The sequence below is a fragment of the Crotalus tigris genome, unplaced genomic scaffold (genome assembly GCF_016545835.1).
Source record: "Crotalus tigris isolate CLP2741 ecotype Arizona unplaced genomic scaffold, ASM1654583v1 scf7180000018260.1040479, whole genome shotgun sequence".
Taxonomy (NCBI): domain Eukaryota; kingdom Metazoa; phylum Chordata; class Lepidosauria; order Squamata; family Viperidae; genus Crotalus; species Crotalus tigris.
In genome coordinates this window covers 213,562-227,262 of record NW_024096909.1, presented here as the reverse complement: position 1 = coordinate 227,262, position 13,701 = coordinate 213,562, and the positions used below count along the sequence as shown (strand labels likewise).

The following is a 13,701-nucleotide window of genomic DNA, read 5'->3' as shown; positions in this document are numbered from 1 at the left end:
ACAAGGAATTGCAGGGACTGAGTCCATCCTCCTTCTAACTGCTAATGCTTACAAAAACTTACTCTGAAGACATTAGAAAAACATTAGCTACAGTCTAAGCATTTATTATAATAGAATAAAGAGTTGGAGGTCATCTAACCCAACCCCCTGCTCAAGCAGGAAACTCTATAACTAGGCACGCTGGCTGAGGAATTCTGGGAGTTGAAGTCCATGAGTCATAAAAGGGCTGAGTTTGAAGACCCTTGCTCTATATCATTTCAGACAAGTTGTTGTCCAATCTTCTCTTAAAAACTTTAAAAATGTCTGGAGGCAAGTCATTCCACTGATTAATTGTTCTGTCAGGAAATTTCTCCTTAATTCTAGGTTGCTTCTCTCCTTGATTAGTTTCCATCCAATGCTTCTTGTCCTGCCTTCAGGTGCTTTAGAAAATAGCCTGACTCCCTCTTCTTTGTGGCAGCCCCTGAGATATTGGAACACTGCTATTATGTTACCTCTAATCCTTCTTTTCATTAAACTAGAACATTATAATCTATTTCAAATAAGATTCAGAGATAGTCATCATTGGAAGTTGTTTTTCTGCTTTCTTAATCCTTACCATATCTACTGTTTTTTATATATATATCTTTGGTGGCCATCCTTTCTTCTTCTCCTTGTCATCAGGTAGTTCTGTGATCGATTGGTTACTGTCAAACAATTCATTACGAAATCGCCAAGAGGGTATAGTGCTGGCATCTGCCCTATTGAATGAAGGCTACTTTCAGGCTGCTGGTGATACATCGAAGAATGCACTTCAAGGCCTATCAGAAACCCCCTTCTTGGATATTGAGGATGCCTATTACTATTTTGTAAGTGTCAAGACATTGTCTTCTTTATCTAATCACAGAAAAGTTTGGGAGTATACCTATCCAACAAGCAACAACAAAAAAGCATCTTGACTGATCTAATGCATTGCTTGCTCTCCCTATCTCACTCTTTTTTAAACAAAAAAACCAAGATGTTTGTGTGTGTGTATCTACAATTTTTTTTAAAGAAAACATTGCATTAGACCAGACCAGATGCTTCTCCAGCTGCCAGTCTGAACATCATACACACACTGTATGAATTGAAAATTCTACTTTTTATGCTTCCACATGCAAAGCATATAAATTCTGCACTAACTTTACTTCCAGAGTGGTTCAGGCATTAAAGCTTTGGTAAATTAATGATAATTGGTAACTTTTACCACCTCGCTCATAAAAAGACACACCAAATTTGCAGTCCAAAGCCACTCCCTTGAATTAATTGTCTTTATTTTCATATATTGGTGAACGCAAAACAGTATACTTCAGGTACTTTAGGTGTCTATTAGAAGAATTTTTTTTTTACTTTGAGGCTGAGCTTGTGTTAAAACACCCACCAAGCTAATTTTTATACTTGATTACAATAACAGCAGGTTGCGTTACCGAAGTACAGTAATTATAGAATGATTTAATAATTAATTTGTGCCTTAGAATGAAATTCTAACTACATCTATATCAAACAGAGGGGGATTTACTTAATTTTGAATAGATGTGCACAGCTTTGTCTTATTAATCTGTCAGTTATAATGGTTTCTGGCATTTATTAATTAGAAAATAATTTGATAGCTTCTTCTGAAGAAAAAATGTGATTCAGCATTTTATATAGAAAATCATAGCATATATGCTCCATATATGCATATGGAGCCTCTGAGCTGAGTCAGTACAGTATAGACTTCCTTTGTAATTGCTGTTATTTTATAGGAATAAATGTGTAATGTGTAATGTTTGATTACAAATGTATAGACTTTGCAGGGTTTTTTTCTTATCATGTGATGGTTAACCATAGATATGAGTTCAACATATATGCTTTTGGGAAATCAAGTCAATCCAACCAGACTTCAGATATTGTTACTTCCAGTGCTTTTTTTGTAAAAAAAAAAAAAAAGGTGCTAGAACTCACACATGTCATACAACCCGCCTTGCCTACCCTACAAGGTCTCATCCAAAAAAGGTGCCGGAACTCTGTTCTGGGTGTTCTATGACAAAAAAAGCCCTGGTTACTTTTTCTCTATGAGAATTGCTGAACGTGTCCCACAAGAGAGCTTCAGGGATAAATCAACCATGGGTCTGCTTGCAAAACATCTGCTGATCCATCTGATGATAACCACCGAGAGGGAGATCTATTTTTATCAGTACTTGGAACATGATCTGTCAGCTGAACCATACCCTTCCCAACTTCCCACTCCATATCCTGCAGCTTAAAAACTTTTCCCATTTTATATTTTATGACATGAAAGATTATTCTGGTTGGGAAATAAAGATGAAAGCAGCATAGATATTTTATTTTTTAAATTCTGAATAATGATAAAAGTTGACCTCTGTCATCTCTGTTTTATAGTCAGATCAATAAACCTCTTTAGTGTGTGCACATCAAGTTTGGCCTAAAAGTAGGCTCACACAACTTGTCGTCTATTAGCTAGAAAATAGTCAGCAATCTGATATCACATCGTCCATGGTGACCATAATCTCCATAATGCCATAAACTATAGTGGCTAAATTGATGGAAGTTGATTCAAAAAAATCGGAAGGTATGACATTACCTAGCTTTGAGTTTCACGCTATATGTTTGTGCAAATACTGTGTTAAAAAATTACTTAGGACCCTGATTGGCAAATCTCTATAAAACATATAAGTTTGCTAAGATAGAGTGTCCACGTACTATTTAGAAAAAGATAATCTTTTACTTAAAGGATTTTTAAGAGATGGATTTAATTCTTTTATTTTGGTTGCTGCCTTTTCTACTTGGCCACAATCATCCTAATCTGGCAAGATATGTTAATAGTGTTTCAAGAGACCATATTTGATTGATTAAACAATACTGATGTCAGTCCTTAGCTTATCCTCACCAAGATGAATAGCTTCTTTTTATCATGCACCTTCACTTTTCCATCCAGCTGTATAATTCTGTGAATTAAGACACAGGCAACAAACTTTACCGTGTCTTCTAACTGAGCTCTTCTTTTATTCTGTGCCTCAGCTGCTCATTTTATTTCTTTCTTTATTTCATATGGGGGTTACATGTAAGTTGCATACAACAAGGCAAAATCTGCTGAAGTCTGTTTATAGCATAAAAAATAAAGTTAGTAATATATTTGCCAAGAAGGAAAAGCAGCTATGGCAAACCACAAAAAAAAAAGTCTTTGTCTATTTGTCCTCTGTTTTAAAGAGAAAGTTAGTAGATACATACCAAAAAAAAATGGCCCTATTGGAAGGATGGGTAGATAAGCCAATGGTTTCTCCATTCTCTAAAACAAACAGGGTTTTTTTTTAATGTCCAACTAACGCTAGCATTATTTAACAGCCCAAACTATCCTAGGAGACATTTATCAACTTGTCTTCTTCAATGTCTTAAAATAGGCAGACAGTGGTTTCTTCTGTGAGGGCAACTCCAGTGATGATGACATGGTCTTCAAGGAAGAATTCAGAGGCCTGGTGGTCAAACAGGGTTGTCTGCTGAAACAGGTTGGTATATATCTTGTTTTTTGGTACATAAAATATAAACTTATGTATTACATGTTTAATGAAATCAGCCGGTCTAAAAATATCTCCAAAGTACTCAACATTCTCTGAATTTTCCTGGCTATATTCTGCATCTGTAGCATCATGCACTTTAGCATTGCTAAGTAGCAATCAGTTGCTAGTGGAGATACAGCCACTCTGTAAATTTCTGAGCTAACTTGCTGACCCCACTCACCAGCTTCTAACTTGTTTCAACCCACAGAACAGAATAAGAGGTGGAGGGCTTTTTTGAAAAGGGAAAAACAAAGCTCACTTGCTTTTGAGGCAAGAAATGTATTTTCCGGTGTATAAGACGACTTTCTAAAGCCTGAAAATGTTCTCAAAAGTCAGGGGTCGTCTTATATGCAGGAATATACGGGTAGCTGTTCTCTGAATTGAAAACCAATCTGCCCCCTAGGGGCCAGCCCTATTTTTTTTTTACAGAAAAAAGCACTAATAGGACAAAGCTTTCTAGCAGCAAAGGAGCTCCTATTGTGCTCATCTATAAACAGAAATTCAGTATTGTACTGTATTTTCTGGCGTATAAGATGACTTTCTAAAGCCTGAAAATCTTCTCAAAAGTTGGGGTCGTCTTATACGCCCAGTCGTCTTATATCCCGGAATATATGGTATATCAGAAGGCAGGACTGGTATTGAGAAGTTACATTTACTGTACATCCATACCAGTTCTATGAGCTGATTGTTACTGGTATATGAGTAAATGTTTTTTTTTAAAAAGATGTCATCTGCCCTTGCAACAGTTTTGGAAAGAGAGCTAAAATATAACAGATAGCCAAAAGAGTAATTTTCCTTGGTAGTACAGATTAAATGTAACACTCATCTGATGTCCCAATGGTTCCATTCAACATATCTGGCTTTAATAGAATTACAGTAGGATTTCATATATAGAACACTCGAAGACTTAAAAGTATATGACTCATTGAATTTCTGACTTGATTTATGCTGTTCTGGTAGAAAATAAAAAAATTGCAACATTTTGTGGAAATGATCAAGACCTACGGTAGAACTGATGATCAGTTTTTAAATGAGTTTCAAAGACATAAAGTTTAACTCTTATTTTTTGCTCCCTATATTTAATAGACTAGTAGATCTATTAAAACGTAACCTTTAACAAATTAAACTTGAAACATTTTATATCTATTTCATTAAAAAACTCAAATCACCAGATGAAAAAGTCCACTGAATTGCCTTTTATGCTGTCCATTTTGCTTTTTGACACATTTTCTTTATCTTTTCAACAAGCTTTTTACTAAGCATTTTTAAGAAAAGGGGGGGAGGATACACAAAAAAGGGAAAAAAGACAAAACTAGAACTGAGATTTTTATTCATATTTTTTAATTGATAAAAAGCAAGCTTGACTATAAGTCAGGAAAAAAGTCATGCCCCAAAAGGTTGTATACACATAATATAATTTATGTGATATTCATATTACATGTAATTATATGATAAATACATACAGGTGGCTGAGTTTAAATCAAAAATGGAAAATCTTGTGGTGGCCAGGATCTATAGACAAGAAGGCAACCAGGCAATATCTGTGAGAAAGATAGTGTTCTCCACTGCCCCTACACCCTCCCATTCTCTATTTGGAGGAAGGGAAGGTAGAATATATTGTTTTAAAATAGTAAATTCATTTCATAGCTTGCACTTCATACTGGTTGTGTTTACTTACCACATACTCAAAATTATGAGAAAATCATCAAATTCAGCCAAATGGTGGTAATCCAAAGCAAGAGGCTCTAAGATCTGCAAAAAGGGACCTCAGTCCTAAGGATAGAAGTTATTGACTCTGGTTTATGTCATATAAAATAGCCAATTTTATCATCAGAGAAAAGTCCAATAAAATCACTGGAATCTTTGCTATTGATTTTATTAGAACGAGGATAACTTAAAGTGTCTTGTTCAATTGTGAGAACAAGGCTTGGTTATAGTTTGAAATTTATGCCTACATAGCAGAAGAATAAAAAATTATGCTTTCTTAATATTTATTTAGGGTCATAGAAGGAAAAACTGGAAAGTGCGGAAATTTGTTTTGAGAGAGGACCCTGCCTACATGCATTACTACGATCCTGCGGCAGTAAGTGTGTTTATCACTCAGTTTTGTTGAAATGCCACTTGGTGATGAAATTGCCTACTGAACACTGTAGGAATAGTATGTTTATTACTAATTTATTATTAGCACCCATAATTTACTATTAGCACCTATCCTTCTTCATAATAAAGCTCAAATATATTTTATCAACATTAAGTGATGCAGTTTACTTTTTGGTGAAGCCACTTCCTGAGTAGACAACTCTAGTGGATTTGTATAGTCTTGCACAGTTGTCTTTGGTAGTACTGAATGTCAATATCCAGAACCTATAGTAGTTGAGGGTTCTAGTTTTTGGACTCCAACGCATCTGGATATCACCTGTGTGGAAAAGGCTGCTCCATTATCTCTGTACATGAATAAGTTTTGTTATCCTTCAAACACTTGGACAACCAAAGGCATTCTTTGTGCACATGTGAAAACAAATTGCAGAGATAATGGGACCATGCATCTTATATCTTTGGGCACCATCTCTATTTCTCCATGACGTCCTTATGTTAAGCCAGTGGTTCTCAACCTGTGGGTCAGGACCCCATTTGGGATCGAACAACCATTTCACGGGGGTCACCAAACAACGCAGTCTGCCATTTTTTCCCCCTTTTCCTTAGCTGTGCTACTCCCTTTTATTCTATTGGCTTTTGAAAGCCAATAGAATAGACTCTCTTGAATAGAGTCTAATTCTATTGGCTTTCAAAAGCCAATAGGAATTGTCCAGGCTGTCTCTGCCCTGCTGAGCCCGCCAAAAGTCCCATTCTGCAAACGGTGCTGCACCAGTTGAGTAGTCCTCGACTTACGACCGGTTGAGTAGTCCTTGACTTACGACCGGTTGGGGGTTGCAGCATTAAAAAGGTTGAGAACCACTGTGTTAAGCAAAGAAGTCTGAAAGGGAGCTTGAACAGGTCTTATCTACTCCTCTTCCTCTTTTTTCCCTCCTTGTCATTAAATCAAATGTCGAAGAATTTGCTGAAAGAAAAAGAGATTCTCATTTAAGTATTAGCTGTTGGAAAGCCAATAAGCCACAAAATTTATTTGTAATAATAGTGAAACTGTGCCCCAGAACCTGTGTCCTATTAAGAAAATCCTCACAAGGGAGTTCCCCAAGTCAGACAGTTCATGAATAAGACCTTTAAACTAATATGATGCTGTTTCTTCCAAACCACAGATCTGACTAAGACATGTGAGTCCTTCCTTCCTTCCGTCTTAAAAGGATCCCTTCTGATATCTTGATGAGGTTGGGGAAGGAATAGGCAATATATAAGGAAGTAATCTTAGGGCTTGTGTGCACAGTGTGCATAGTTCCATTCTCTACAGTTTATTCTTCCTGTGTTTCGTTTAAGAATTTCTATAAAGACCCTGGGGATGTCAGCAAAACTACTCATACATACATACCTTTAATATCAGTCTTTATCCTAAATAATGTCCTAGAACTTGATTTCTTTTCAATTTTTTCTTTATCCAGTCTCCCAAAATACAAACCTCTTTTGTAAATCCAATATAGAGGGAAATTATCTCTTGGTTTGTTATTTGTACATCCTTTTTAATTATTAATTATTTGTGAAGACATCAGCTGGTTTCTCTTGTATGTGTGATATCTTTTTCCATGTCATTCTTATATAGCCTGTCATTTTTAAATCCAATTTCAAATAAGTCTGTCTTGTCAGATAAGACTTGTTCTTCTTTCATAACATCTTTAAAATATAGTCTATAGAGGTAGACACTCTTAAAATTCACTTCTAGATCTAGCATCAGCATATCCTTCAGTATGTCTAATGTTAAAATATTTTTTCTTTATTTTGCACTAATACGTCATATTTAAGTGTACTTCTCCTTTCATTGCAATCATTAGTTCCTCCTAGTTTTCTCTCATGTTCAACTTTCAAAGTCCCATCTTACCTTTTTAATTTTTTTTAAAGAGAATTTAAAACAAAAGTATTTTCCTGTGGGAAGGATTTTTATAATTAATTCCAAAATCTTATTTCAAATCTGTCTGGACCCCTAGTTTATTTGTAACCTTCCAAAATCAAAGTTCTAATCACACTTTTGCTGTTTACCCCAAAAGAAAACAAATTAAGTGCTTAAAGTTGTGTTTAAAACTTCTCTCACTAAGGATTGAAGGAAACTCACCTGGTGCTGTAAAACCTATTGATCCAAAGATTCCTAGTAGCTGAAAAGCAGTTAACAAGCAACTTCCCAAATAATTAGAAAAGAGAGTATGAGATCCAGTGTCCTTTTGAAGGTGTTTAAGCAAGATGGCTATTCCTTCATCTCCCACTGTAAAACTGCTAAATCCACTGTAAAACTGCTGTCTTGAGTCTCCTCACGAGGAGCAACTGTATAAGGCATTTATGGTCAATCTCAAGTTTTCTCCTTATCCAGAGAGAAATTATGAAGAGATAGTCTACATGCCGCCTCTGTATTCTGCCACTAAAAGCAGTGCTGTCTCGAGATCACCATTTCTTTCCTGGAGTCTGACTCTGCATGAATAGTGAATGAAATTTCTTTCAGGGAGAAGAGCCACTTGGAGCCATTCACTTGAGGGGCTGTGTAGTGACGGCAATTGAAGATACATCAGATGGTAATCACTAAGCAGGAGTTAAAAGCAGTAGTGCAGTTTTGGAGAGATTTTCCAAAAGTGAGGGGTTCCCATGAGCCTGTATTGCCTGATTTTCAGACTAGCATTCTGAAAATTATAGCATACCTAATTAATGTAGTCTTTTTCACTCCCAATAACCGGGGAAATGTTGCTTCCAAGGCAAGCCTCATACTGCAGTTCATTTCTACATTAACTATGAATAAATATAAATATCTTAATATTAATTTTTGCATGGGTATGTTATATACTTAAATAATATATTTTATATGTTGTTGTTGTATTTCTACTGTCAGGAAGGAGGTGAGGTGCCAGAAAGCTAGCTCCCTCCCTCCTTCCTTCCCTTTCTCTTTGGGGTGGAACCCAATTCTGGGAAGTGGCAGCTTAACTTTAAATGGTAACAAAAAAATGGACCAGTTGGTTCTACATATCTAAGCAGAAGGAGAGTCTTATAAATGTAGAAATTTTGTATGTGGATTAAATGGAAATGCAAAGAGTTTCATTTATGCTTGTTATCCAGTAAGAATGGAAGTGAGTTATTTCTTCAGAGGCAGAAGTGCTGAAACAAGCCCTCTCCCTGGTCCTTTGTTCACTTTTTTTTCCTCTGTCCTCTCCAAACCAGGCAAAAAAAATGAAGTGGAGGGAAACCTCTTTGAGATTATTACCGCAAATGAGGTGCACTATGTCCTTCAAGCAGCCACCTCTGCAGAACGTACAGAATGGATCAAGGCCATTCAGCTTGTCTCCAGAACTGGAAAATGAAAGACTGGTGATTTTAGCAAAAAAGGAAAAAAGAAAAACCCTCAAAAAAATTTACCAGCTCAATAAATCTCTGAAAAGGAATATCAGCTGGTCTAAAATTTAAACTGTTATTTAACAATAGTTTGTTTTAGAATTGGCAGAGTATTTGATGTTGTGCAGATCAGATTTTTCTACGGTATTTGCTACTATCCCAAAGAGGAATGGTAATCTATAGATCTTCAGATGCTGCTGACGAACACCCAGCCTACAACCAATATGGCCAATGATAAGGGATAGTGAGGGAACCAATTTACTAGCATCTGAAGGATCCAAAACTTTTTTTTGTTTAAAATGCAATCATACATATAATTAGAATCTTGTGTTATACTTGTTTTCTTGTATGGGGCAATTCTGAAGCAGATGAATGAATAAATATGATAAATATGATATGCTGCATATTGTGGTTCCATTGTAAACAGTATTTTCAATACTGTTGAAAAATAAAATATATTTTTAATAAAGTTTAACAAAATAAAGCCAGCATTATTGTCTTTGCTAAAAACATGAACCTTCCATTCTTTTGTTCAACCTTGGCAATTTTAAGATGGGTGGACTTTGACATGGTGGCTGGGAAATTCTTGGTGTTGAATTCCATGCATCTTAAAGTTGCCAAGGTTGAAAAACATTGTTCTATGTCATAAATACCTGAGGTCTTGTAACTTAAACACAAAACTGTAAGTCAAAGATATTTTTCTGTTTGATAATAATAGTAAATATCTTACTATAGGTTTGTTGCTATAGAAATGGCTAGTATATTCTGTTGTGTAAAAGTACAAAGTTGAGGTTGTAATGTTATCTTCTACTATGTTAAAGAGAGTTGGAAGTCGGTACCGTTTTCTTTCCATTTCCCTCTTTACAGCATATATTCTCTTTCTTTCTTTTCTCTCCCCCTCCTTAGTTTTCTATTACTTTTTAAAATTTCTCTTTGTATTTTATATTTTAATAAATTAATAAAAATTATTATAAAAAGATAATACTAAATATCTTACCAACTTGTACATCATATCCTCTGATACAAGTTCAACAAAGATACATGTAAATTTGATTCTCCTCCAGTTTTTGCATAAAATAGATTTTTTTTAGCCCAAAATTATAAAGTTTTCCCAACAGATGTTTGGGAATTATAAGTTCCATAATCTTTCCATTCCTAATATCTCTGGAGGGTATCATATTGGAAAAGCTGAACTACAATGATCCTTTTTCATTTCAATTAGATAGACAGAGATAGAGATGGAGATGGAGACAAAGATATAAACAAAGTTGTGAACACACAACTATTACAACTAGTAAACAAGAAATTTGCTCTTACATATTTACAAGCCAGAAGAGCAATACTTCCAAAGTCAGCATTTTAAATAGCAGCTTAAGGTATTTCACACATCAGCTTTTATTTTCCATATAACCAAGTATTATGTAGTGTGACCATTTTTAACAGTCACTCATTCCAGGAAAGTCACTGTCATTTTATTCATAGTGTGTTCATTTTTACAGCCACTTTATTAAAGTTCCACCTATATAATTAATCCTATACAACTGATTTGTAGACACACATGATTTGGGGCCACTGAGCAATAGAGTAGAGTAGAGTAGAGTAGAGTAGAGTAGAATAGAATAGAATAGAATAGAATAGAATAGAATAGAATAGAATAGAATAGAATAGAATAGAATAGAACTGGAAGGACCTTGGAGGTCTTCTAGTCCAGCCCCCTGCTCAAGCAGGAGAACCTATACTATCTCAGACAAGTGACTGTCTAGCCCCGTGGTGGTGAACCTATGGCACACGTGCCACAGGTGGCACACAGAGCCCTCTCTGTGGGCACGCACGTCCTCGCCCCAGTCCTAGGCCTTCAGCTGGGTTTTATAAAACCTTTTTAATTTAGGCCTCCACCGCTGTATGCAAAAAAAAAAAAAGGTTCAATCAATCAATCAATTTCAACTCGCAGGAAAAAAAAAGATCTCGCAAAGTTGGAATTGATTGATTGAACTTTTTATCCCATCCAGTCTGCCGTTACCACCATGACCACGCCCACCCAATGGACCACGCCCACTTGGCACCCGACAATACATAAGTGGGTTTTGGGTTGCAGTTTGGGCACTCGGTCTCTAAAAGGTTTGCCATCACTGGTCTAGCCTCTTCTTAAAAATCTCCAGTGATGGAGTGCCCACGATTTCTGGTGGTAAGCTGTTCCACTGGTTAATTGTCCTCACTGTCAGGAAGTTTCTCTTAATTCCAGGTTGCTTTTCTCTTTGATCAGTTTCCAACCATTGTTTCTTGTCCTGCCCTCTGGTGCTTTGGTGAATAACGTGACTCTTCTTTGTGGCAGCCCCTCAAAGACTGGAATAAGTTCACGAGTAACCTCCACAAAATTTCTTATATTCAGAGGGAATTCAAAAGAAATGAATAGGAAAAAAATAAAAATACTCTAATAGGAGCATTTGTAACTATAAGCTCTAGTCCATTTGCATATGTTGAGAATACAGGTAATCCTCATCTTAAAACAGTTCATTTAATGATGGTTTGAAGTTACAACAGCACTGAAAAAAATGATTTATGATCAGTTTTCACACTTTATGACCATTGCAGCATCTTCATGGCCACGTGATTTACATTCGGATGCTTGACAACTGGTTGATATTTATGACTGTTGCAGTGGTCCCAGGGTCATATGAATATATTTTGCTACGTTCTGACAAGCAAAGTCAGTCGGGAAGCCAGATTCACTTAACAACCATGTTACCAATTTAACAACTGCTATGATTCACTTAACAAATGTGGCAAGGAAAGTCATAAAATGGGGCAAAACTCACTTAACAAATTTCTCAGCAACATAAATTCTGGGCTCAACTATGGTCGTAAATTGAGGACTACCTGTAATATGAGTAGCAGAAGAGGGATGACAGCTTGACCCCTACCCCTTTTGTTATTTTATAAGCAGTCTTTGCCTTCTCTATGCTTGAAAAGAGGCCTTGAATAGCAGGGAGGCTTCTCCTTCTGCCAGAGGGTTACAGTAAAGAAGGTTCCAGAAGGAATCAGATAAGTAAGAGTGTTTCATGTCTGGCTGAGTATGCTGAGCTTTTCTGAACAGCAAGTTGAATGAGTTCAAGAACTTCCACTGAGTTCCAATTTCCTAACTGAAGAATTTGACCACATAAAAGAAATAATCATCAGAAACAGTGTATTGCATTATTAATACACAGGAAAAGACAATTGATCTTGTGTTTCATCAACCAACAGAAGATCAAAACTAGTGTTACAGGAGAAAATCAGGCTACAGAACAGTTGATTTTCAGACAAGTTCTGCAGAACTGTAACTCATTCTTTTCAAGAACTGACCCAATGGATTGATAAACATTTTCCAACAACTGACCAGAATCATTTCTTTCTTTCTTGGAAATGATGCTTTGGAAATATGCATTGAAATTTTTAAGGAAACATCACAACCCTAGGTACTTGTATAGATAAGCAATTTTACCCAATCATCTGAGAACATTTCCAAAGTAGCTCAAGCATAAACAAAAATAATATCTGGAATTATAATGTATTCCAGAGTCTCAAAGTGTGTATTACATGTATTGCCTTATAAATAAGTAGCAGTGAACTAATATTATTAACATCTATTGGAGGTGAAAACTCAGAGAATGGCTAATTTAAGTCCACTCAGAAGCTGTAGTTAAGATACCTGTACTTAGAAAAGATTTTCTAATTCACAATTTAATCTTTTTGATTGAACATTTCTAAGATGAAAGTATATAATAATATCTCCAGTTGACTACTGTATACTTACATTCTTACTAGAGAGCACATTTTGCTAAACACAGTAGAGCTGATTTCTGACTAAACATATATTACATTACAGTGAAAGTCATTAAATCTAGTTTTCCATAATTCAATCAATTTTTACTATTATAAGCACATTGTGTGTGTGTGTGTGTGTGTGTGTGTGTGTGTTTATGTGCGCGTGTGCATCCTGAATCAATTCAAGGTAGAGTATAGGCCTCTTCTCCTGAGCTAAAAGTGGGGGAATCCTCCCCAATTCTGTGCTGTATATAGACAGGATATTGATAGTATATGTCAAAATACTCCATTTTAATTTTTTCCAAATTTATATTAATTTATTAACTAATTAAATAAAAAATTAAAATGTACGGACATATGCAGATTTATTGTCAGTCATGCCTAAGTAAATAAACAATCCATTTCACTGCTTTTAAAGTGAAATCAGATATTAACATATGTTATATTTCTGTGCTGTGCAGTTGGGGAGGGGATTTTCAGGTATAAACAGTTTTATTTATTTTCCATGATTTCAGTACAACTAGAATTTCACATCTCTGGGTGAAATTCAGACATCTAAATTAGAATGCAAGCCACATCGTACAACACATTAAAAGGAGCTCAAACTGGGATAAACAGATGGCACACAAAACATAGATTCTAATCTCCAAATGCTTTTTGGAACAGTCACGTTTTGATAGCTTTCCAAAAGGCTATTGAATTAGAGTCCATCTGGATCCTGGACTAAACTAGAGTGAAGCTAATTCCAGAGCAGCAACACAGAAATGTTTTTCAGTATCTTAAATCTTCACCTCCTGGATTAAGGATTTAATTTAATATTTATTTTTATTAATTTTAATCTAAGCTA

The 13,701-nt window shown here is 35.6% G+C and overlaps 1 protein-coding gene across 3 annotated transcripts in view; it reads left to right on the top strand.

Annotated features, from left to right (window-relative positions):
• Nucleotides 1-9,534, top strand: part of PLEK (pleckstrin) — a 34,469-nt gene extending 24,935 nt beyond the window's left edge. For all 3 annotated transcript variants that reach the window (XM_039349330.1, XM_039349331.1, XM_039349333.1), the window contains 5 exons: nt 661-845; nt 3,417-3,521; nt 5,572-5,655; nt 8,173-8,242; nt 8,880-9,534. In XM_039349330.1, coding sequence (XP_039205264.1) covers nt 661-845; nt 3,417-3,521; nt 5,572-5,655; nt 8,173-8,242; nt 8,880-9,019 — 584 coding nt within the window. In that variant the 3' untranslated portion in view covers nt 9,020-9,534. The remainder of the gene's footprint in view (nt 1-660; nt 846-3,416; nt 3,522-5,571; nt 5,656-8,172; nt 8,243-8,879) is intronic.
• Nucleotides 9,535-13,701: the final 4,167 nt, after the last annotated feature.